Source organism: Rhincodon typus, chromosome 3, assembly GCF_021869965.1.
Source record: "Rhincodon typus isolate 14 chromosome 3, sRhiTyp1.1, whole genome shotgun sequence".
Lineage (NCBI taxonomy): Eukaryota > Metazoa > Chordata > Chondrichthyes > Orectolobiformes > Rhincodontidae > Rhincodon > Rhincodon typus.
The window spans coordinates 66,375,999-66,400,309 of record NC_063334.1 but is presented as its reverse complement, the minus strand read 5'-3'; the positions used below and the strand labels follow the sequence as shown (position 1 = coordinate 66,400,309).

Sequence of the window (24,311 nt, the reverse complement as noted above, 5' to 3'; positions counted from 1 at the left end):
GCCAATGATGCACAAGACCTGCAACAATCCATTGTTAATGGAACCAAATAATAGTGATCCTGCTATCAGCTACCTGAAGCCATCCTACTGCTGCAAAAATCAAAGTTCAATAAATAATTTCCTGGCAACCCAAAAGATGTTTGAAGAACATTCATCATGAGAAAACAGCAGATATGCTGACCACCTCAGCTCATTAATTCATACATATAGGAAACTTTAATCATACTTTACCAGTACCAGGACAAATGTTCAATGCATCAAGAACATTTTGCATTGTACCCATTACCTTAGTTGATACTCTGTAAGCCATGTAAGCATTCATGCCATCACCTAAGTACCAAGACAAGACATAGTCATTAGGCAATAAAATGTAGATTACAGCATGCTACATGATGATATTTAGATGACTGTCAATTTAGTGCAAGTTCCAAAAGGAGTGATATGAAAAGCAAACCAAAAAAGGAAAAAAGGTGAGTTCACAGTAAAGGTGGCAAGAAAGCTCGCTGAAAGGAAATTTGGGAACAGGAAGTGGTGATTAATTCTACAAAGCACCTTCCTGAAAAGGAAATTAAAATACAAGAGGAAGTGTAAGTTAACTAAACCACAGGAATACACCAAGAAAAAAAAAGGTGCATGTGCTCAGTGTAAAAGATACAAAGTTGTCATTCTACACGAAAGAATAATGGAATGAGTTTTTTTTAAAAATAGTTGGCTACACTACTTTTATAAAAAAGGATACATTTTCAGACAGACATTAATCTTTGACTTACCAACTTTTTCTGGATCGGAAACAGACACATGAATGTCAAATGTATCTCCATTAGCTTCTTCTTCAAGCTAAAGAAAAGAGCCACAAAAATGGGCACTGCAGTCTAAATTCTTCAATTGTTAAGCACAAAAGAACTCCTCTAAAAGTGGAGCCTTGAACACAATGCAATACTAATTCAAGTGCTTGACACAAGAAGTTTATCAAAAGACATGTTTTAAAGTATCAATACCATTACTCCCTCTAACTAGAGAAGTGGAAAAAAGGAACAAAAGGAAAAAAGGTATGGGGAAGTGAAAGGACAACATTTCTAGCTGAAGCTTCCTGATATTGTATGATATTTCAACAAATCGTATCCAAGGCAGGGGTGGTGGAAAAAAAAAAAAACAGAATGAGATCTCCCTAGCACAGCAAACACTAAAAAGGACTGAAAGAGATCATTTGCCCAAAGTATCAATTCAGAACAAGTCATATTTGTTTCTTGATGTATTACTTATTTTCTGTCCCTTCTTTTGCACAGCTAAATTCAAACTCATGCCTTTTCAACTGGTAGTGAAAAAAGTGCCATAAGTGCAGTACAGTTATTCAAAACAATACTGCTGCAATAAAAACATGCAAAATATTGCATCCAAACATGACTATAATCATGCAAGTTATAAACTATTTAGTGTAGAAATTACTACACAATTTTAGGTATCTAATTATGTTTCATCCTGGAGTGAAGATGATTGAAAAAGGAACAATTCAGTCACCATACAAACCAGCAAATATTAAAAGTTCAGTTGCACACCAGCAAAATAGGTTTTGGGGATAGCTTTTTTTTCCCCAAATTCTTTACAAGAAAGTGAGCTTAATTATTTTTACTGCTGAGCAAAATATAAATACATCTAAAAGCAACACAACTCAACCTTGCATTTTTCTGAAGCAAAAATGCTGATAATGACCAAATATTAGAAACCAAATGGAGCTTTAAACATCAAACTCAAGACTACATGCCTACAGAGAACGCAGAATCATGTGTAAGTGTGGCTCAGTTTTGTTTAGGAGAATAAAGCATGTCCTTTCAGTGGTTTAGTGTATTAATTGCCTACATACTTCTGTAACAAAGAAACAAAAATTAAGCAAATTTTTTAAATTATGAAAAAGATCAGCCTCCAAGCCCATCATGTAACATACTGTATCTTTGATGTTTATATTTAAACTGATAGATTGTTTGAATTCTCAATATTCAAGTTCTAGAATCAAGAATGTTAAGACAGCAACCAGAACATCAAGTTTCTATTGGGGAAATTTCTCTTACAGCAGCTAGTTTCCTCTCTACCGAACCCTTTCCCAAAGTCCTGCAAATCTTAATTATACAATTCTACTTTGAAAGCCACAGTTCAGTCTGCCTCCATCACACATTTTGTATCTAGGACTGCTCAAGTTTTCCATAGCATCGCTTCTCACTTTTGCTACTTGTCTCAAATTTAAACGCTTCAGGAGAATGGCTTAAGTTTCTCTACCTACTGTTCAGAAACCTCAATTCTCCGAGTGAGCAGCCCCAGCAATCTCGTTACACAAGTCCGATTCCTCAACCATTCTTTTAAATCTTCCCTGTACCTTTAAAGGCTGATGGTGCCCAGAATTAGATAACACAAGTGAGGCCATGCCAAAGTTTTAGAAAAAGGCTCACCACAATTTTTGGTTTTATACTTAAAGTCCAATTAGAAATCCAAGGTTCCATATGCTTTGAGTACTCTCAGGCTCCCCTACCACCTTCAAGGATTTGTGCACATACTTACCCAATGCCCCCACACTCCTTTTAGAATGGCATCTTCTATATTGCCTCATTCTTCCTACAAAACTGCTCTTCACGAAATTTAATCTGCTGTAATGTCTACCAATTCCATTAGTCATTCTAGGTCCTTTAGAAGGCTTTCACATTTTGTAACTTCTAAATTTTACACCCTGCACACCCAAGTCTAGGTCATAGATAGAGGATGTACATAATTATACTAGAAGTTAGTTCAAAAAAAAAGTCACTTTATAGAAAAGATCAAAACCAAGCCTTGTTGTGATCAGGTTAATTATGGATTCATAAACATCAGTTTTGTGTGTTAAAGAACATGTGACCACAATGCACAAGGAAACAAAATTTGGAAAATTGTAGCTTATTTGGAATGTGCTTTGTTTCAGTTTACATTGTCTACAGAATTTCTCAAAGCAAACAAATTAAATTTGAAGGACTGTTGCATTCAGATATTCTTTAGCATGACAATTAAAATGAAGCCCCATCCACCTCTTTGCTAGAGATAGACTGCAATCCTGAAAATTTTGCATTCATGTTTTTCATAACTTTTAAAATTAACTCATAGGATGTGGGTGTCACTAGCTAGGCCAACATGCATTGCCCATCCCTAATTGCCCAGAGGGCAGTTAAGAGTCAATCACATTGCTGTGGGTCTGGTGTCAAATGTAGGCTAGACCAGATAACAGTAACAGTTTCCTTAGCTAAAAAAAGGACATTGATGAACAGATGGGTTCCGACAATTGACAAATCGATTCGTGGTCAGTAGACTCTTAATTCCAGATTTTTATTGAATTCAAATTCCACCATTTGAGCCTGGATACCTAGATTAACAGTCCAGTGATGACACTTCTAGGCATCGCATCCCCTTAAAATCAATATGAAAATTAATTTGTGCCAGTTCAGGGCTTAATACCTAGTTTAATTCATTCATCAATACAACATCAACTACGTTACTGCACAAAACTGGCTATCAAAAAAGTGGGATAAGATTCTATACTAAATGCTCAATAGATATCTGGACTAAGGAAAAAAGTAGTCTGTAGGAGTATGCCATGTTAGACTATGCATGATAACTTTTGACAACGGTTTAATGTTCATACCTCCTCTTTCGATTGATCAAACATCATGGGATGAGATATTTTTACTTCTGATCGTGGTGCGATAAGGGTTGGAGATACTGGTGTAATAGGTGGAGTTGGCTCTGGAGAAAGGATTTGTTCTCTTTCAGGACTATCAAGAGACACCTCATCAGTAGCTTCTGAAAAATTGAATCAGTGGAAAAGTTTAAGAACCACCAGTACTCTTGGCTGTTTTCCTACAGCTAACCTAAAATTGTATAGGTGACTTCCAACATAACAAGAATCACTAAAAGTTAAAAATCCCCAAACAGGGCTGTAATCATTTCGATAGCAGAATAAAATGTAATTTGAAACTATCAAATTATTTTTAAAACCATGAACCAAAGCATTAATAACTAATTTTTCACATTCTATAAGTATCCTTGTGACTCACATCATGTGGGGTTGATGTGCAAGTTGATCATTCTTCTGTCTCCATTCATAAAGTTTCAGATTTGGTGGGCATTTTGGAGTAAGAGCTACAAGGGAAGTCCTGTAGACTCTGGATTTTGTTATTTACAGAATTCTTGTCTTTTGGCAATAGATTTTGGTCCTTGAAGGCAAGTCTCAAACACATGCAACAAAATTATTTTATCTCAATTACTCTTCTTAGAAAGAGAGAAGGAGTTTTTAAATTCACAGATACGAGCATCACTGACTTTGTCAATATGTATTGTTCTTTTCCTGGTTAGCCTAAAAGTGCTGCAGTCCAATGCGGAGTTGGCACAAAAAAGTGCTGTTCAGAAGTTAGTGGGAACAATTGAGTGGGGATTTCATTCCAATCATTGCTGTGGTAACTCCACTGTTCTTACAGGATACAAGGTGTAGAGATGGATGAACACAGCAGGAGCAGGAAAGCTGACGTTTCATGTCTAGACTCTTCTTCAGGGATGGGGAGGGGGAAGAGGAATCTGAAATAAATAGGGAGAGGGGGGAGGCAGATAGAAGATGGATAAAAGGAGAAGATAGGTGGAGAGACGACAGACAGGTCAAAGAGGTGGGGTTGGAGCCAGTAAAAAGAGTTTAGGTGGGGAGTTAGGGAGGGGATAGGTCAGTCCAGGAAGGACTGACAGGTTAAGGAGGCAGGATGAGGTCAGTAAGGCTTGAGGTGGGAGGAGTGGAGAGGTAGGAAGGAAGGACAGGTTAGGTTAGGAGGCAGGAACGAGCTGGGCTGGTTTTGGGATGCGGTCAGGGAGGATTTTGAAGCTTGTGAAGTCCACATTGATACTATTGGGCTGCAGGGTTCCCAAGCGGAATACGAAATGCTGTTCCTGCAACCTTCAGGTGGCATTGTTGTGGCCCTGCAGGAGGCCCAGGATGGACATGTCATCCAAGGAGTGGGAGCAGGAGCTGAAGTGATTCACGACGGGGAGATGTTTGTTGTGAACTGAGCATAGGTTCGCCACAAAGCGGTCTCCAAGCCTCTGCTTGGTTTCCCTGATGCAGAGGAGGCCACATCAGGAACAGTGGATACAGTATACCACATTACTAGATGGTCAGGTGAACATCTGTTTGATGTGGAAGGTCTTCTTGTGGCCTGGGATTGGAGGGAGGGAAAAACAGGAGGTGTAGCACTTCCTGGAGTTGCAGGGAAAAGTGCTGGGGAGGTGGGGAGCGTGGAACGGACAAGGGAGTAACAGAGAGAGTGGTCCCTCCGGAAAGCAGATAAGGGTGGGGAGGGAAAAGTCTTTGGTAGTGGGGTCAGATTCCAGATGGCAGGAGGAGTGTCGGAGGATGATGCATTGGATCTGGAGGTTGGTGGGGTGGTATGTGTGAGGATGAGGGGGATTCTGTTTTGGTTGTTATTGCGGGAAGGGGTTGTGAGGGATGAGTTGCGGGAAATGCAAAAGACACCTCTCCTTATAGCTCATGCCCTCTAATCCAGGCAGTATCCTGGTAAACCTCTTCCACATCCTCCCTGTAATGTGGTGACCAGAACCGAACGCAATACTCCAAGTACGGCTTAAGAAAAAAGTCTTAAAGCTGCAACATGACATCATGACTTTTGTACTCAAATCCCCGACCAAAGGCAAGCATGCCATTTACCTTCTTTATCATAACTAAAAAGTGCTACTTTCAGGGAACTATGATTTTGAACCAAGATCCTTCTGTACATCAATGCTGTTCAGTGCCCTGACATCAGTTGTCTATTTTTCCTTAACATTTGATCTCCCAAAGTGCAACACCTCACACTTACCCAGATTCAACTCCATCTGCCATTTCTCCGTCCATGTTTGCAACTGATTTATATCCCATCGTATCTGTTGTCAAAGTGTGTACACTACCCTCAACTTCAAAGTTTATCATTTGCAAATGATATAAATGCACCCATCTACATTTTCTACCAAGTCATTTATATATGACACAGTTAGGAGGTCCCAATACAGATACTTGCAGATCAGTAAATCACAGACCTCCAGCCAGAAAAACACCCCTTACATCCCCACCCTCTGCCTTCCACAGACAAGCCAATTCTGAATCCACATGGACAAGTCACTGTGGATCCCATGCATCTTGATCTTCTGGATGAGGCTACATGACAGACCTTGTCAAAACCCTGACTAAAATCCATGTAGACAGCATCTATTGTTCTACCCTTATTGGTCACTTATCAGCACCCTGATAAATTCAGTCAAGTTAGTAAAACATGGCCTGCCCCAAAGTCACACTTACCGTCCCCAGTTAGGATTTACACGCACTTGGAAAACCATGACCTATCATCACTAAGGATTCTCTCCAATAGCATCCCAACCGTTAGTGTGGGATTCACTGGATTATCCCCATTTCCCTCTATTTATGGAACAAAACACTAATCAAGAGACAATCCTTTACTTTGCAAGGAGATGCAGGGGACAAGGAATATACAGGAAATATGGTTTTTATGAAAGAGCTAATATTCAGGTACAGTTAACAAGTGGGGTATACTTAATTTGAAAGTATTTGAATCAGGGAGAGTTGTTTTGGAACTGAAGTGTCACTGGAGGCATTCACAGCATGCCTATTAGGACACTGCCCAATTAAGATCCACATGCTGCTAGTTTAGAACTATTGCCCAGTCAATTGGTACCAAAAGATTTGTTGACTGTTTCATGAACTTGTTGCTAAGTGTACTGAAGCACCCATATGTTGCCATCAGCTTGTTCGGTACAGAATAGTGGACATTTGCACTTCAAGCAAATGCAATAACTTTGCAGGATACAAAAATATTACCTTGTTAACAACAATTGGGGTAGTAATTGGCATAACACAGTGGAGAGCTTAAGTTTAAGAGTCTGAATAGGACAAAACCATGTCAAGAACTTGTCTAAGTTTCAGTGCCAAGCAATTTGAAAATGTATTTGGACTGAACCAGACGTTTTAACTGTCTATGTCACTCCTTTGTCAATTTAGAGGGAAACAGGTACAATGGTGGATTTAGGCCACAAGCAGATCTGCCATTATCCATGAAGGAAAAGGCAGATCAGTCTCAAACTAATGTTCAATGACCTAAAATCACACTTGCACATAGTACTCATTAGCAAGCATATTGTTGATTTTATTCTGCACTCCAGCTCTACAGTTAACCTTGAATGAGTCTGCAACTATACTAATCAAAATTATCTTAAATCATACTGGCGTTGAGCAGTGGAGACAGTGTGCCATTACAGCTGTAGCTCAAGTCCATAAAGTACAAACATAACGGCAAGTGCGGCTCACCAGCAAAAAGGTCTTCATGGTCATCATCCAGCAAAGTATCAGATTTGGGACCATTAGACTTTACACTTATGTCTTCTGCTGGAAGACTGGCAGGTTCAGGTGATGATGGGCTGGACTGGAAAAGACAACATCAGCAAGTTTAGAGATAGTAGGAACTGCAGATGCTGGAGAATCCGAGACAACAAGGTGCAGGGCTGGATGAACACAGCAGGCTAAGCAGCATCACAGGAGCAGAAAGGCTGACGCTTCGGGCCCAGACCCTTCATCAGCAAGTTTAGTCATGGATTAATTTCAATGAAAATCTGCTCAGTGGAAAGAAAAACAAGTGTCAACATAATACAAACTCAAGCATTAAATCAAGCTTTTGAGATAAAAAAGAAAAAGAAAAAACCAAACACAGACTAGTGGTCCCTTATTTGTATCAGGAGGAACTAAAGTATTTCCTTACCCAATTATTGGCACTTCAGAGTTTGTAGAAATTTGTATTGTCTCATGCTCTAAAAAGCTAAGTGTTTCAGTAACAAAGTTAACCTATGAGGCTGAAATCAGGATAACAGCTACATTAGTGTAGTGCAAGCCTTTAGCACGTGGACAGATACACTTTGTTATTAACATAAAGGCAAGCTAAGTTCTATTAAAATTAATGCCAGTAGAGTGCAAAATAAGCATTGCAAAACATTTGCCAACAGGTCCAATCACAATTAAAACATCTCCAGTAAAAATGGGATTAAACAAGCTATATATTCAGGATCTACAGAAAAACATTCAGAATGCTCATTAGAAGTGCACTTTAAACACTATAGGACTGAAAACTACATGGGTCAGCATTCAAAATGCATCATTGCAAAAGAACCAAAGGTCAATTTGGTTAACCTGTCCTTGCACTAGGAATATTTTTCTTGTCCTCTGTACAAAATGTTAAAGCACAAAATCCAAGTGCACTTGAAAGATTACACATTGGTCACAACAATAAAAAAAGATGCTCATTGCTTTTCTAGAGTTTAACAGTTGAGCTATGGAATTCACTTGACAAAATTTGAAACAAAATCAAAAAGAATTCACTTTAATGTCTGGCTACTAGAGAAGCGAAGTTAGACAGACAATCCATGCAGATGCCCAGGATTAAAATTCCTTACAGCACTACTGCAAAAAAAAATGAATTTAATTTTAATTTGCTGAACAACTAGACACCATGGTCCAATTTTACAGAGCAAGATTTCCTCCACAGGCACATAGCATTTTATTTTGCAGTTGCACTCAGTTTTTGAATTACAATGCAATTTCAAAGGTGTAGTTGATAATGGATCTCAAATGACTACTAAAAATGTTTCCCATTAACAGAAAAGTCAACAGTAGCCCATGCCTGATATAAGGCAAGGTGCAATGCTTTCATCACGTCAAGGCTGTAGAACAGATGAACAGTACTGCTAAAGCATCAAAAGAAAAAAGGCTAATTGATCAAATCAGCAACACCACTGCTGAGATGAGGATTAGCAGCTAGGATGTGGAATTGCAGTCAGTTAGCATTCTGACACAAGTTCCATGGCAGCACTGTAGTAGCAGTTCCCATTCATTTTAAGATCAACCATCAGCTTATAATCTGGATGGTTTCAATGGGGTTCTGCTAAGACACAGGCTCAGGAAGTGCTGCTGCAAAACACTTTTTGATGGTGGTGATACAGCAATTCTGGACAATCTTTTCCTCTGAATTCAAAGTCAACAGCAAATTCTTAACTCATGCCCTTCTAGCACTTCCTTTGACTATCAGGAAAGCATACACAACCTTGCTGTGAAAAGTAGTTGTCAGGCATTTTGGCTGCATGAGCAGTCCAACATATGAGAATACATTGCAAGCTATCACAGGAAAGCACCCATGGCTGGTATTTTGTGATTTTCAGAAGCGTTGTACAAGGCTGGTGCAATCCAAGTCTAGCATATAGTAGAATAAGTGTTAAGCAGATGCACTCAGTCTGATGTCCAAACCCACACAGATATGCTTTGTTAATTATTGAATATCTCATTGATTAAGAACCAGTCAAGAAAGTTTGCTGCCAAGCCTTCAAGCACTGGAAAGTATTAGCACCCAGTCATAGGTATTTGTAATATAGTCATCATCACCAGAAGTCCCAGAGGACCATAGGACTATCCTCTCAGACAGAACCAATTATGATGAGTTTAATCTGATCATTTCTGACACCTCAGGCAAGATTGAGAAGGTGGGTCCATTGTGATATCAGCCAGTGTGGAAGCAGAACTTATACTGATGTTGACTTGGTACTATGGACTGCGGCACCTTGAGGGGAAGCAAAAAAAAAAAAGCAGCCTGATGCCTTATATTAAAAAAAGCAGTGAAACAGAATTTCCATAATTCAGAATTCAAGCTCCACTAGTTCCCACCCAATGCATCTGTTATCAATTTCATGCTCCAATCCTAATTAGGAGCTTCAGCCATTTACATTAATATTGATTTCCTTTAAAGCCTCACTACATTTCCCCTCCACTTGTAAGAGCTCAAATGCACTGAGGTTTCTTCATGTATTCCTTCCCGTCTCTCGACGAAGAGAGCAGCATTTTATGTCATTAAATGACAAATGCAATCAGTTGAACCACAAGCATTTGATATTTTGACTGCTCTAACCAACCAGAGTTAGGTGATGGCAAGTTTTACTGGAGATTTAAATCTCAACATAAAATAGTAAGAGCAAAATACTTGCTGACAAAATTTCACAAATCCAAATTAGGTGTTCATGTTTTCCAAATGTTCAGTCTGTCCTATTTGAGTGCAGGCAATTGAGCTACTGAACAGCTTATTAAACATTGTATTTATTTTCTAGACTGGAAAACCAAAGCAAAGAGACAAAAAAGTATTGACAAAAAGCCCTCAAAACCAGGAGTAGAATTAACTTTATTATCTAGTTGAATATACCCTGTTCCAGCAACAAATGCGTGCAGCTGTTCCTGTGGGCAGGTATGGAAATGTGGTTATGTAATCTAATGACAAAGGGAACATCCCTTCGAAAAGGATTGAATGTAAGATTCTGGCCTACTTAATAAACAATAGTCTTCAACTATTGTTTGAGATAGATTGGTTCCAAAACAGATACTCATGACTTTAAAGATGTTAAATTAAAAACTAGTTTTGTTCATGGCTGTTGGATACTCACCAGCAAATGGCCAAAGAAGCATTCAATAAAAGGCAGACATCAACTGCAGTTTTACAAAATTCTGACATTACAGCAGGTATAACTCCAGTCATTCAAAGGAAAGCAAGCATACCCAACTGCACATTAGTCAGAAAGGGAGAGTGTTTTTGAAATGTGCATAAGTTAATGTTTAAGCAGAATGCATTACTCAGATGTTAACTTGAAGCAAATTGGTGCTCACTAGTCATCAGCTTAAGACTTGACTGCACTTACTGCAACTAATTCAATAAAAGTATCTTCAGGTCAAGCCCTGCATACAAACAGGAAGTCAAATCTCCCTCTAGGAGATAACTATGAGCTAACATTGCTCAAAACAAAAAAAAAAAAAACACTTTTCAAACTTCCAGAGCCACATCATTTGAGCAAAATGTTTCTGTAATCAAGATTAAAGTAGTGAGGCATATACCAGCAATCACTTCACTGCTATCACTGTTGCAGTAAATAAAAACCAAGCATTTTTCCTTCCCTCAAAATAGGGAAGGAGTCTAACTTGGCGGCATTGGGTTAATGCCAAAACTCAATGTGAAAGACAACCATCTCCATTTGCCAGTGAAGATCCAGTAGCATCAGGGCATTCATCAAGAAATTCAGTTGTAGGGGAACAGAATGCAAGTATTTTATTGACTAGTAAGAGGAGAGAACATTGCATAACCAATTAAAAACTTGTTAAACAAGTCCTCAACAGAAAGGAATCAAATTTCATATACAGTTTTATGATGGGCATCTTTAGGCAAATACCAAGTTTGCCTGTTACACATAATACTAATCCATTTTATCAGCAATTATTACTAATAGCTTCAAGAAAGCTTGTTTCCAGGCTCCAAGTCTCAAGATCTAACGGCTAGACAGAGGTTAGCAGTTAACAGCAGAAAATGGGGAGCAGAGACAAGGAAGCCTCATACAGAAAAACATCCCAGTTACAGCCAGAGAGGAAAGAAAATAAAAAAATTTAAAGATAGTTAGGAAACTAATTAATGCCTTTAAAAACCAAAATATTTCAAACACTTTCTCCCTCCCCATACACTAAATTTCCAAAACTGTATATTTAGTAGCTTTACTATATTGAAGCAGCTGCCAAAAAAGCAGCACTTCTGGACCTATTAAAACATTTTGAAATTTTTCTGAAGGGTCTAGGCCCAAAACATCAGCCTTCCTGCTCTTCTGATGCTGCTTGGCCTGCTGTGTTTATCCAGCTCTGCACCTTGTTATATCTGAAATTAACAAATGCAGTTTTGAAGTTAGGAATGTATTCTGAATACTACTACTTTCTAAATGTAATGTGAACTGATTTATCAATCAATTTTTTATCATTTACTAAACAGAGACAAATTCCAAATTGAAGACGACACTGGAAAACTAAATTCGAGATGCACTTCACTATTAGTCCTAAATGGAGATCAGATGATCCATTCAAAACAAGGCAGCTTTTCTGGGGAAATCCAAGATTACTCTTGCAACAATAACTGCACATTGAAGCTAAAATGGTCAACATAACTGGCAAGAGATTTCTGTTTTTGAGAAAAAAAACAAGTGACAAAGTAGTCACCACAGGATCAAGACAACTACATGGGCCCATTCTAGTTTCACATCCCTTTGGAGCTTTAGTTTCAAGCATCAACATTATATAGAGAAAGTTAAAAGATTCTGAAATTTTCCACTATCCCACTCAGTGGAGTCAGAGTCACAAAGCACAGAAACAGATCCTTCAGTCCAACTCACCCATACTGACCAGGTTTCCCTAACTAAACTAGCCCCATTAGCCTGCATTTGGCCCATATCCTTCTACTTTTAAAGAGACATGCCTTGTTTACATAATAATCAAGTTACACTTAATTTCTAAATAAGAATTTTAAAGCAGAACATTTTAATAAACATTGTAAGTTATTTGAAGGAAGAGTGCATTTTTTTCCCTGCAACTCAAATTTGCTGAAGCTCAGCTGCCAAAAAGCAACAAACTTTGAACACATCAGACACTCAACTAGGTTTTAAATCAAGTCATGCGCAAGGATGCTAAATAATACACCAATAGCACTGAAAAAAAAGCTAGCAAACCCCCAAGTGACAAGTTAAGAAATAAATTTCTATCTTGTGAGTAGGAGTGTAAATTTCTGCTGACATGCGCAATAACGCCAGGCCAAGTTCATTACGTTCAAGTCATGTCGTTACTAAAAGAAAAACGGCTTTTTAAAAACATTAAAACCTTGTGGGGCAACAACACCGTTAACTGGTCTCTGCTTAGCCCAGGAAACAAGAATTACTGTTGAGTGACAAATACTGACTAAGAAGAGCAACACGGATTCATAGACACCGAAAAACCTTAGGTGGGTGGGGGGCGGATGGTGGTTTGGATTAACTAAGCGTCGGCCCAGCCCCCATGGCCAGGCCGGGCCATCGCCTCCATTCACACAACACACTACAGCCGGAGCACTCACCTCCAGAGTGCTGGTGGTGCTGACAAAGAGATCTTCGCCCCCCTCTGCTTCCCTGAATTCCAAATCATCACCCTCTGCTTCCACATCCCCGTCTCCGAACGGAGGAGGTTCTCTCTCGGCCGCCATCTTCACTAAACTCATCAGATTCTCAAATCATGTGACTTCTCCCTACCACCCCTTCCCCGTAACATATACCGCGCGCCGGGACACGTCATCGGCCCAGTCACGTGCAGCTTCCGCATGACGTGCGGAACCTCGAGGCGCGCGTTTGGAATGTTGTTGACAAACGCTCCATTGTCCTGACTTCCGCATTGGGCATCAATGCTCAGACAAGAAGTCAGAGGAAAACATTAACATGCTTTTCTTTATCTACAAAATCTCCATATAAATTCTAAGGAGGAAGATTCTGCCACATTCATGGCGAAATAGGAGCTGCAGGTGTCTTCAGAATTTTTCTTGTTTTTTGTTTTACATTTAAATTTTACATTGTCGTTTCCTCATGGAAACAAAAAAATGTCTCTCAACTCTAAAGGGCATTTTTACCTCACAGGTCTGGGGTATTTTTTAAACCAGGGGATGAACCCTGTTGTCCTAGTTCTCGTAACCTTAGCAGCAATGGCAGATTCATCACTGAGGACAGTGTTCAGGCTCCTCCATGGCAACGTTGTCCAACGTCCTTGACCAGGTCCGAATTAGAAGGCTTCGGATTATCACACACCCATCTCACCCCTCCCACCATCAAGAATGTCAATCAGCTGGATATCGGTCAGATATTTTAATTTTAGGCTCATCCATGTCACGGATGAAAGGGCAGGTGTCCTCATACCCAGTGCTGACAAATGCCAACCAACAGAACCTTGGCACAGTCGTGTTTGCCAGTTTTTGGTTAGGGTTGCATTCCTGAAAATCGTGTCTATGGTGAAAAATTGACAATGTGAAAACAGGAGATAGTAGGAACTGCCGATGCTGGAGAATCTGAGACAACAAGGTGTAGAGCTGGATGAACACAGCAGGCCAAGCAGCGTCAGAGGAGAAGGAAAGCTGACGTTTCGGGTCTAGACCCTTCTTCAGAAATGGGGGAGGGGAAGGGGATTCTGAAATAAAAAAGGAGAAAGGAGGAGGTGGATAGAAGATGGATAAAGGAGAAGATAGGTGGAGAGGAGACAGACAGGTCAAGGAGGCGGGGTTGGAGCCAGTAAAGGTGAGTGTTGGTAGGGAGTTAGGGAGGGGACAGGTCAGTCCAGGGAGGACGGACAGGTTAAGGAGGCGGGATGAGGCTAGGAGGTGGGAGATAGGCGTGGGGCTTGAGGTGGGAGGAGTGGATAGGTGGGCGGACAGGTTAGGGAGGCGGGTACGAGCTGTGCTGGTTTTGGGATGCTTTCGGGGGAGGGGAGATTTTGAAGCTTGTGAAGTCCACATTGATACCATTGGGCTGCAGGGTTCCCAAGTAAGATATGAGATGCTGTTCCTGCAACCTTCGGATAGTATCGTTGTGGCACTGCAGGAGGCCCAGGATGGACATGTCGTCCAAGGAGTGGGAGGGGGAGTTGAAATGGTTCGCGACTGGGAGGTGCAGTTGTTTGGACCTGTCTGTCTCCTCTCCACCTATCTTCTCCTTTATCCATCTTCTATCCGCCTCCTCCTTTCTCCCTATTTATTTCAGAATCCCCTTCCCCATTTCTGAAGAAGGGTCTAGACCTGAAACGTCAGCTGTCCTGCTCCTCTGATGCTGCTTGGCCTGCTGTGTTCTTCCAGCTCTACACCTTGTTGTCTCTAATGTGAAAACAGGAATTAGGTTCTGCAGGGCACTCCTTAGCAGTGAGAAAACACTTACTTTACAGTACCCTTTAAGTTGAGATACAGTACCATGTGTACTTCAAGTGGCTAAGATCCCACATTAGTAAGTGAAATTTCATAAAATAACTTTTAAAATATAAAAAAATGTAATATACTTACAATCCCTTATGTAATGCAACCTGTGAGAACAGGATAGATCAGGGTGCACGGATTCCCAGGGTCAGGGCTGGGGTGACGTTTGCTCATTGGCCACTTATTCCTGGTCACATCAGTTGGCACATACAGCAGTCATTTTGGGTGTCTGCACCTCTTCTTGTGGCTGACGCCGTGCAGTGCATTCAGGGAACTGCTCAGTGAGCATGTGTTTTTTCGTTGTCTGTAGGTCATCCTCCTCTCGGCTGACACGATGTTGGTTATGGCTAGGCTCAGTGTCATTTCGTCCTCTCTCTCTCTGTGCATGGTGGTGGCCAGTGTAATGTGATTCCTGAGCCAGATCATAGCTTGCGGCTGGTAATGGGAGCTGCTGTCTTTTGTCTGTGGTGGGAATGAAGGGTGACGGTGTGAATAACGCATGTGTGTGTAGGTATTTAAGAAAGGGTTACAGTTTCACCTAGCAGAGTTATGTATTGAAAATTCATGTTTTCTTTTGCCTATGGATGGAATTGATTTGTTGTTCATGTTAAATACATGCTTAACCTGCTCAGTGCTTTCTGTTAGCCTAAGTCCATAAGAGAGATAAGTTGGGGACTTATTTTATTCACCCATGGGACATGGGCATTGCTGGCTGGCCAGCATTTATTGCCCCTCCCTGGTCACCCTTGAGAAGGTGGTGATGAGCTGCCTTCTTGAACTGCTACAGTCTATGTGCTGCAGGTAGAACCTCAATACTGTTAGGGAGGGAATTCCCAGCAACACTGAAGGAACAACAATATATTTCCAAAAAAAGGATGGTAAATGGCTTAAAGGAAACTTACATTTGGTGGTGTCCCATGTTCTGCTGCCCTTGTCCTCATAGATGGTATTGGTAGTGGGTTTGGAAGTGCTGTTCAAGGCACAGTGGTGAATTTCTGCAGTGCATCATTCAGCAGTAGATGGTACACGTTGCTGCTATTGAGCATCGGTAGTGAAAGGAGTGAATGCGCTGCCAGTCAAGCCGGCTGCTTTGACCTGAATCGTGCCAAGTTTCTTGAGTGTTGTTGGAGCAGTGCAGTGTTGGAGCAAGTGAGGACTATTCCATCATATTGCTCATTTGTTCCATGTGGATGGTGGACCAGCTTTTGGAAAGTGAGTTACTGTTTGAAGTAATCCTAGGCTTTGACCTGCTGTTCTGGCCAGTATATTTAAATGGCTAGCCCAGTTCAGTTTATGGTCAATGGTAACTATCCCCACCCCCCACCCCCGGATGTTGTCAGTCAGAGATTTAGTGATGATAATGCAGTTGAATTATGGAGTGATGGTTCAACATGTACTATTTCAATATCTGAGGAATGGTGAATGGTGATGAACATTTTGCAATCATTGACGACATACCCATTTCTAGCCTTATGATAGTGAGAAGGTCATGGATTATGCAGCTGACGATGGCTGAGCATCGGACACTTCCCTGAGGAAGTCCTGCAGAGATGTCTATTTGGGCATATATTGTATAATCGAAACTGAACTCATCTCTGCAGAAGCAACATGAGTGGTAATTTTCTTAACTAGGATATTCCCATTAGACTAAAACAACATTTTGCCTACCATGCAAATGAATAATGTAGTACATGATTTTCACTGCTGGTGTGATGCCATGTAAGTAAGCCTTACGCCTCCAAGGATTGTATCAAAAGGCGCAACATTTTGGCTGTTTCCAAGAGGTGGAATACTGATCGTACTCAACCAGCCATTACTTGCAAATCTCAGAACAAAGGGTGGAATCCAAAGGGATCTGAGTACTGTAGGCTCTGATGAGATGTGTGGCAGAATCGGGCAACAAGTGCAGTGAGGGTCATCTCAACACTGAGAACATCTTACTTCATCTTGCATGCTTTTTATTATTGGCATGGCGTGTTTCTTGCTAGGCAATGACAGGTTGGCAATTGATGGTCATTATTGTTTGTTGAATGCCTTGTTACCATTACAACTCATCTCGTTAATATTCAGACTCCCATTGTACCAAATTAGACAGATGTTGGGAAAACTCGACAAAGAAACCAGAGCATTTATCTGGCTGATTCAGCTTGTTACTTTCTCCAAACCTCCTCCAATGCTGGACATGGCAACAGAATGGGCAGCAAAAAGGCAGCCACATATCCAACTCTTCGGGAAATAGTTCTCATTGAAGACGATGAAGGCATCTTCAGTCAGGGGGTCCCAGTACAGCAAGTCAAGGGCAGCCTCCTATATCAGTCAAAGGCACCAGCCATGGACAGGCATCTGGTCGGGGAGATCTTGATCATTGGCATATGCCTTTGCGTTCCAGGGAGTGGGCAATTGTTCTGTAGTGGCAAGTCCAGAAGTAAGGGCTAATGCAATCAGGGACATTTATAGGCACCAATCAGGGGTCTGGGCATGTTTTGTGTGGGGCTGTGTGGTCATGTTGTTGAGGGACTGGGCCAGGGTCAGTCCATTGGGTATGTCCTTAGAAATTAAGAGAGAAGGGGTGCAACTGTAACCATGGCACTGAGCCCATATCAGTGAAACACAGCGCCATCTTCCCTTTCTCCTCGATCAAGCAGGGCAGTTTCAGTATACCAGCGTTTACCAATGTTTGTCCAATTGTACCGTAGTGTTTTAAAGATGGTGTTGACACACGAGGTGCAATCTTTTGGTGGATGCCTGTTGAGTAGTAAGTTAATCTGGAAATGATACTGGTAAGGTGGCGTTGCAAATTGGATGTGAGAGATGCCATAGAGTGTGATAGGTATATGATGAAATGGGTAAGATAAGATAGGGTAAAAATCTTGCCAGGCCTCACAGCAAGATTCCCTCCAAAAGCCTTGATGCAGCTCTGATGTAGCCAAAACAGTAAGATTCAGTGCATAATGCCTGATGTTTGATGTGATTCTATGATTGGAACTTGCTGACTAATTTCGAATGTGTCAAGAATCACATTAACAATCAATTTGGAATTATCAATCAGGCTCATAATGTGGTTTTTTAATGCTTGCTAGAAACACATATTTTCATATTTGGAGAACTGTCTTCTGCACAAGAAAGATCCACGTCCATACATTATTTCTTTTTGGAATTAAACAAAATTATGGGAAACATAGCCCCGATCCAATCTCCCAGGCAACACCTCGGTCAGAGTTGACTTCTCACTGCTTAAAATCTACTGCTTTGACGATAATTGTTGTCCTAATATATTGATTATGCTTCTGTGAAACGTCTTGGAATCATTTATTATATTGAGAGCTCTGGCTAAGTGAAGTTTGTTATTATGTTATTTCGTCATACTCCTTCAAAGTCATACCTTCCAGTGAAAGTGTCATGCTTTGGAACCGTTTTAATCCCTCTTGTTCTTGAAGTAAAACTGGTAGAATGAGAGTCGTCTCTGCATTTGGGCAAAATTATCCATAGGCCAGTTACTCTGAGTTAGCAACTTTGTAAAAAATTATTTTTGCCATGGTACTAGTTCCAGGCACTGACTCCAAACAAATAGTGTTCCTTAGTGGGGTCCTGATTGTTCTTATTTACTAAACAACAATGCTGGCTATTAAAGACGGGAGAATTAGAGTAAGATTCAGAAGGAAGAATACCAGGTTAAGAACAATGTACAATTGAACAGGATCAGTGATAGTGGTATGTGAAGAAGGAATCATTGCTAACCATTGGATCAACAAGTATTATTATTTCATGTGTGGATCCATCTCTTTACAGATTTTTTTACAGATTTTTAAAAAAAATTAAATATATGTGAAAGCACTGCACGGGGAAAAAAATGTCAGTAGTGTCCTGCAGTGGTGGGATGAGACAATGAGTCATGAAACGCATGGCAGTTCAGGGAACAACTGTAACTGAGAAATCCTTTAAAGAAACTCTAACATTAATATGCCCAATCCATAAGCGTTCCAACAGATAGCCTAGAAGTTGGCCTACTAGATTCAAAGGCTTCTCTTTTCTGGCTTCAAAGCAATTGGGATTCGCACACAAAAATGTCTCGTGTTTTGTCTGATTTAATTGGAACCATTCAGTTTTAGTTTCCAATGATCACTATTTGTTTGGCACCAGTCCCTGAAACTAGTACCATGGCAGAAACAAAATTTGCACAGAGGTGCTACCTCTGAGTAGCTGGACTATGTTTATTTTGTTCATATCATTACTGAGGTATGCCCTCATATCAGCCCCTCAGATTCCTAAACATCCTGGAATTAAAGATATTGTAGCTCTCGTGGAAGCAAGCAGGATGATGTTTGTGGCCACAAACATGCTGCATACCAGTATCTTTTCCTGTCCATTTACTTCTGGACTTTGACCAAGGAAGCATTATGAGTACTTTCTTCGGCTCTTTGTACACTCAGTGATTTTGACAGTCATAAAATTTCAGTATCATGTCACTACTGTTTTGCTTTTGGAAAGCAAAGACTCCCCAAGGATGGTTCCTCAGTTAAGTGCAAACAAGGGTGTCTGTGTATATGCATTCTTATGGGGATATTGGCAGGTGGTTACTACGTGTTCATTATGCTTATTTTTCTCCCTTAAAAGCAAAAATAGAAGGTGATTCCCAAAGGAATCTGTCCAATGGAATAAACCTTTCACAAATAGTTTAGGGGATAAATGCAGGGAAAATCTTTCATACAGAGGGTGATGGGTGCCTGGAACACACTGCCAGTGGAGGTGGTGAAAGCAGGCAGGTAAGCAACTTTCAAGGCATGTCTTGATAGACACATGAACATGAGGCAAACAGAGGGATACAACGTATGGGCAATAAGTAGCAGGTCTAAATAAAGACTAGGAATTGGCATGGGCTTGGTGAGCCAAAGGGCCTCTTCCTGTGCTGTTTTGTGTTGTATTATTATAGATGTAGAAAGATGGATGCCAATTAATTATTGTAATTAGTATAATTATTCGTTATAGTAAAGTACATGCCTAAACTGTCCATTTTTTCCAGGCGGTACACTGGTGATGCAAGTAGAAATATGCTGATTAACATCCCAAAATTGAGCAGATTGAGGCAAAGAATCTATGCCATTGATTCAAGGATTTGAAGTGTTCAAGTTTCTCCCTTATATCATATGTAGAAAAAAATTGTGTCTGTTTATAAGAAGTTCACTACATCTAATGCACAAAAGAAAATAAACCGAGAAGAGGCAAAAAACAAGTACACAACATAGTAGTAACTGTTTAATTAGTAACCTTAACAAATAAATACATTATGGAAAACAAAAACAGCTGTGACTCCATCTACACGCTACATCACATGTAGTGTCTGCACTGTTTCATACCATTATTTGACAGATATAATGTAAATACATGTGGAGGACAAACAACCCTGCTTTGACCAAGCATGTAAAAGAGTACAAATTGTTCCTTAATCTATGGTTTATTTTATTGTTGCAACAGCTCATTTCCAAATGTTCATTTTACCAGAGCTCAGGAAGGTAAAGTTTTTGCGTCCATAATATGATTACAGCTTAGTAACACTACGCTCATAGTGAATCACTTAATGGTTGGTTATGTCTCTGCACCAGCGAACTTGCCTTAGGTGAAATTATGAAATTACCTAAAAACTAATGTCTAGGATGATGCGACTGGCCAGCATTTATTTCACATCCCTAATTGCCCTTAAGAAGGTGATAGTGAGCTGCTTTCTTGAACCGCTGCAGTCCATTTGGTTTGGGTAGAGCCACAATACAGTTAGGGAGGGACATTCAGTATTTTGACACAGTGACAATGAATAGGACATATTTCCAAGTCAAGATAGTGAGTGGCTTTGAGGGGAATTAGCAGTTGGTGGTATTTCTACGTAACTGATACCCTCCACCTTCTAGGTAAGAACGGTTGTGAGTCTGAAAGCTGTTATCTAGGGAACTTTGTTGAAGTTGAAGTATACACTGCTCTTGTGTGTGACATTGTGTATTGGTGGAGGAGGGAATGAATGTTTGAGGATGTGGTGCCAATCAAGCAAGCTCCTCAAGTATTGTTGGAGTTGCATTAATCCAAGGAAATAGTAAGTATTTCATCATACTCTTGTGCCTTGTAAATGGTGGACAGGCTTTGCCAAGTCAAAAGATGAGTTACACAGTGGCTCAGTGGGTAGCATTGCTGCCTCACACTGCCAGGGACCTGGGTTCAATTCCACTCTTGGGTGACTGTCTGTTTGGAGTTTGCACGTTCTCCCTGTGTCTGTGTGAGTTTCTTCCCACAGTCCAAAGATGTGTAGGCTAGGTGGACTGGACATGCTAAATTGCCTGTAGTGTTCAGGGATTTGTAAATAAGATGGGTTATAGGGGGATGGGCCTGGGTGGGATGCTCTGAGGGTCAGTGTTGACTTGTTGAGCTGAAGGGCCTCTTTCCACACTCTAGGGATTCTATGAATGATACTCACTGCAGGATTCCAAGCCTCTGACCCACTTTTGTAGCAATAGTATTTATTAGCTAGTCCGATTCAGTTTTTGATCAGTGCTAACCCCCAGGATGTTGAAAGAGAGGAATTCAGCATTGGCAATGCCATTGAATATCAAGAGGAAATGGTTAGATGCTCTCTTGTCGGTGGTGATTGTTGTCTGACACTTATGTGAATGTTGCTTGGCACTTTACAGCCCGAGCCTGGACACAAAATGCTTCAGTATCTGAGAAGTCGTGAATGCACATGTTCAGCACCAAGCATCACCAAGTATCCCCATTTCTGACCCTATTTTGGAAACTTTAAAACCCACTTCTGATCTATCCAAAAATAAGGATTTGTATTTATTTAAAATATTACAAATATAGAAATTAATCTTCCTGAACATTGTACTTTAACCTATATCAACCTTAGTACATAAATATAATTGAAGCATTTAACCAACACAATGACTCCCTGCTCTAACATAAAATATTCTGGATAAATTACTGCAGACTTATGAAAAATATATTCTTTAAAACTGAATAATCAAATACATGTTAATTATCTATTACAGTTTATCATTTGTTTTCACTATATTGTGGCTTCATAGGTTGAGCCATATCTTCTGAGATACAGGTTGACCAGCAAACGTTGGGAGGGCTGAAATATTCAATGCTGAGATGAGGCTGTGTTCTGGTCGTGGACATCTTCAAACATTTCTATAAATGAAGAGGCATCTCATCAATTTCAGAAAATTAGCCAGTCATGAATATATATATTGTTTTATAATATTATTCTCTTCAAATAATATCTGTATTAACAGATAGATCATAGATACTCAATTACTAGGCCAGTAGGAATTCCTCAAGAAATCGTACAAAGGGACTATTAAAATGATTCTGGACAAGCTATCACCAGTGAGCCAGTTTAGAATATGATGGAATGACAGAGATGCTGAGAAGTTAAGTCACATTTGTGATTTACTCAGATCTGTTGGCAAGAAATGATGCCCAGCCAGCGACGCCCACATCCCATAAATGAATAAGGAAAAAAACAGAAACAGAATTAAAATCTTTCTAGGAAATTTATAGTACAGACACTGGTGAATACCAGTGTTAACGTTCCACGTAAGTCTCTTCTCATTTCATCTGACCATATCAGCATATCTTTCTACACCATACTTTACCTCACGTTTCACTTTTAAGTGTATCTATGTTATTATTTTAATCTATTCCATATGAATTTTCTACTATTGCAGAGATGGAGAGTACTTTGAATATGATAGTGGCCCATATGTGCTTATTACTGACTTGACTGAGTAACTGTCATTCCTGGATCATGTAAGAAATTATTTATTTTGGTCAAGCTCGTCTTCTCTTTGCTAATCTGAGCCCCAGGATCCTAATGTTGTTCGTGCACGCAGGGATTTTTTTTAAAAATTGGCCTGTCGACAAAACTGATTTTTGGGATGACTTGCTGCTTTCTAGACTTCTAAACTATGCATGCAGTATAGAAGTAGAGGTGGAATATAGAAAAGGAAATATTAGGTCAGGTGGCCAAAAGCTTGGTTAAAAAGGTTAATTAAACAGTCTTAAAGGAGAATGAAAGGGAGAGGCAAAGTGGCTTGGAGAAGGAGTTCCAGAATTTACAGTCCAAATGATATGTGGGAGGGCCAGGGTTGCAGGAGTGCAGGATCCCAAGATGCTTGTATGGCTGGTAAGTTTACAGGGATAAGGCCAAAGATGAATGGAGAGACAGAATAACAGACACATATGCTATCTTCATAACATTTCAATGACAATAACATTCTTTCCATAAGAATGTACACAGAACCAAACACCAAATATCGGGCAGGATCTTAACACCTTACACAACAACAAAGGTTTAATAGTTTTCTGCCAAGGTAGTCCAATAATTAGCTAAATCCTGGCCCTATGTCGACTTTTTCAGGTTGTTCTTGTGTAAGCATAAAGATAACATTAATGTGCAGGGCTGGATGAACACAGCAGGCCAAGCAGCATCATAGGAGCGGAAAGGCTGACGTTTCGGGCCTAGACCCTCCATCAGAAAAGGGGGAGGGGAAGGGGGTTCTGAAATAAATAGGGAGAGAGGGGGAGGCGGATAGAAGATGGATAGAGGAGAGGATAGGTGGAGAGGAAACAAACAGGTCGAAGAGGCGGGGATGGGGCCAGTAAAGGTGAGTGTAGGTGGGGAGTTAGGGAGGGGATAGGTCAGTCCAGGGAGGATGGACAGGTCAAGGGGGCGGGATGAGGTTGGTCGGTAGGAGATGGGGGTGCGGCTTGAGGTGGGAGGAGGGGATAGGTGGGAGGAAGAACAGGTTAGGGAGGCGGGGACGAGCTGGACTGGTTTTGGGATGCGGTAGGGGGAGGGGAGATTTTGAAGCTTGTGAAATCCACATTGATACCATTGGGCTGCAGGGTTCCCAAGCGGAATATGAGTTGCTGTTCCTGCAACCTTCGGGTGGCATCGTTGTGGCACTGCAGGAGTCAGCCTTTCTGCTCCTATGATGCTGCTTGACCTGCTCTGTTCATCCAGCCCTGCACTTTGTTGTCTCAGATTCTCCAGCATCTGCAGTTCCTACTATCTCTGAGATAACATTAATGCCTCAATTCAGGTGGAATTGAATTGGGTCAGAAGTTAATATGCTGAAAATCTGAAGCAAGAACCCAACCTCACATGAACCTACTTACTTTTAATTTTAACCAAGGTGGGACAAGAGGCAGGAAAGTGATGTAATGGTGTGAGAAGGGCTGGATTCATCAGGAAAGGACATTTTTAGCACTTTTGAGGACATTTCAGTGGCAGAACAAGTGAAGGAACACTCTGCTTCTCACCAGCTATGAAGGCAGAAGTAAGTTGCTGCAGCAAGATGCTTTCAGTCATTGTGGTTTGACACATCAAGAAAATCTGAATACCAACCTATCAAGATATTTTGGATAAAGACAGTAACCTGACCC

At 40.6% G+C, this 24,311-nt stretch overlaps 1 protein-coding gene across 2 annotated transcripts in view; it reads right to left on the bottom strand.

Moving 5' to 3' along the window:
* snx2 (sorting nexin 2) overlaps nt 1–13,186 on the bottom strand; it is a 55,476-nt gene extending 42,290 nt beyond the window's left edge. Inside the window, exons 1-5 of one of the 2 annotated variants that reach the window (XM_048620376.1) lie at nt 13,008–13,186; nt 7,373–7,487; nt 3,659–3,816; nt 771–837; nt 287–330 (exon numbers count right to left, since the gene is read on the bottom strand). In XM_048620376.1, coding sequence (XP_048476333.1) covers nt 287–330; nt 771–837; nt 3,659–3,816; nt 7,373–7,487; nt 13,008–13,148 — 525 coding nt within the window. In that variant the 5' untranslated portion in view covers nt 13,149–13,186. The remainder of the gene's footprint in view (nt 1–286; nt 331–770; nt 838–3,658; nt 3,817–7,372; nt 7,488–13,007) is intronic. The other variant, XM_020529596.2, reaches the window with a different exon arrangement.
* Between the last annotated feature and the right edge of the window lie 11,125 nt (nt 13,187–24,311).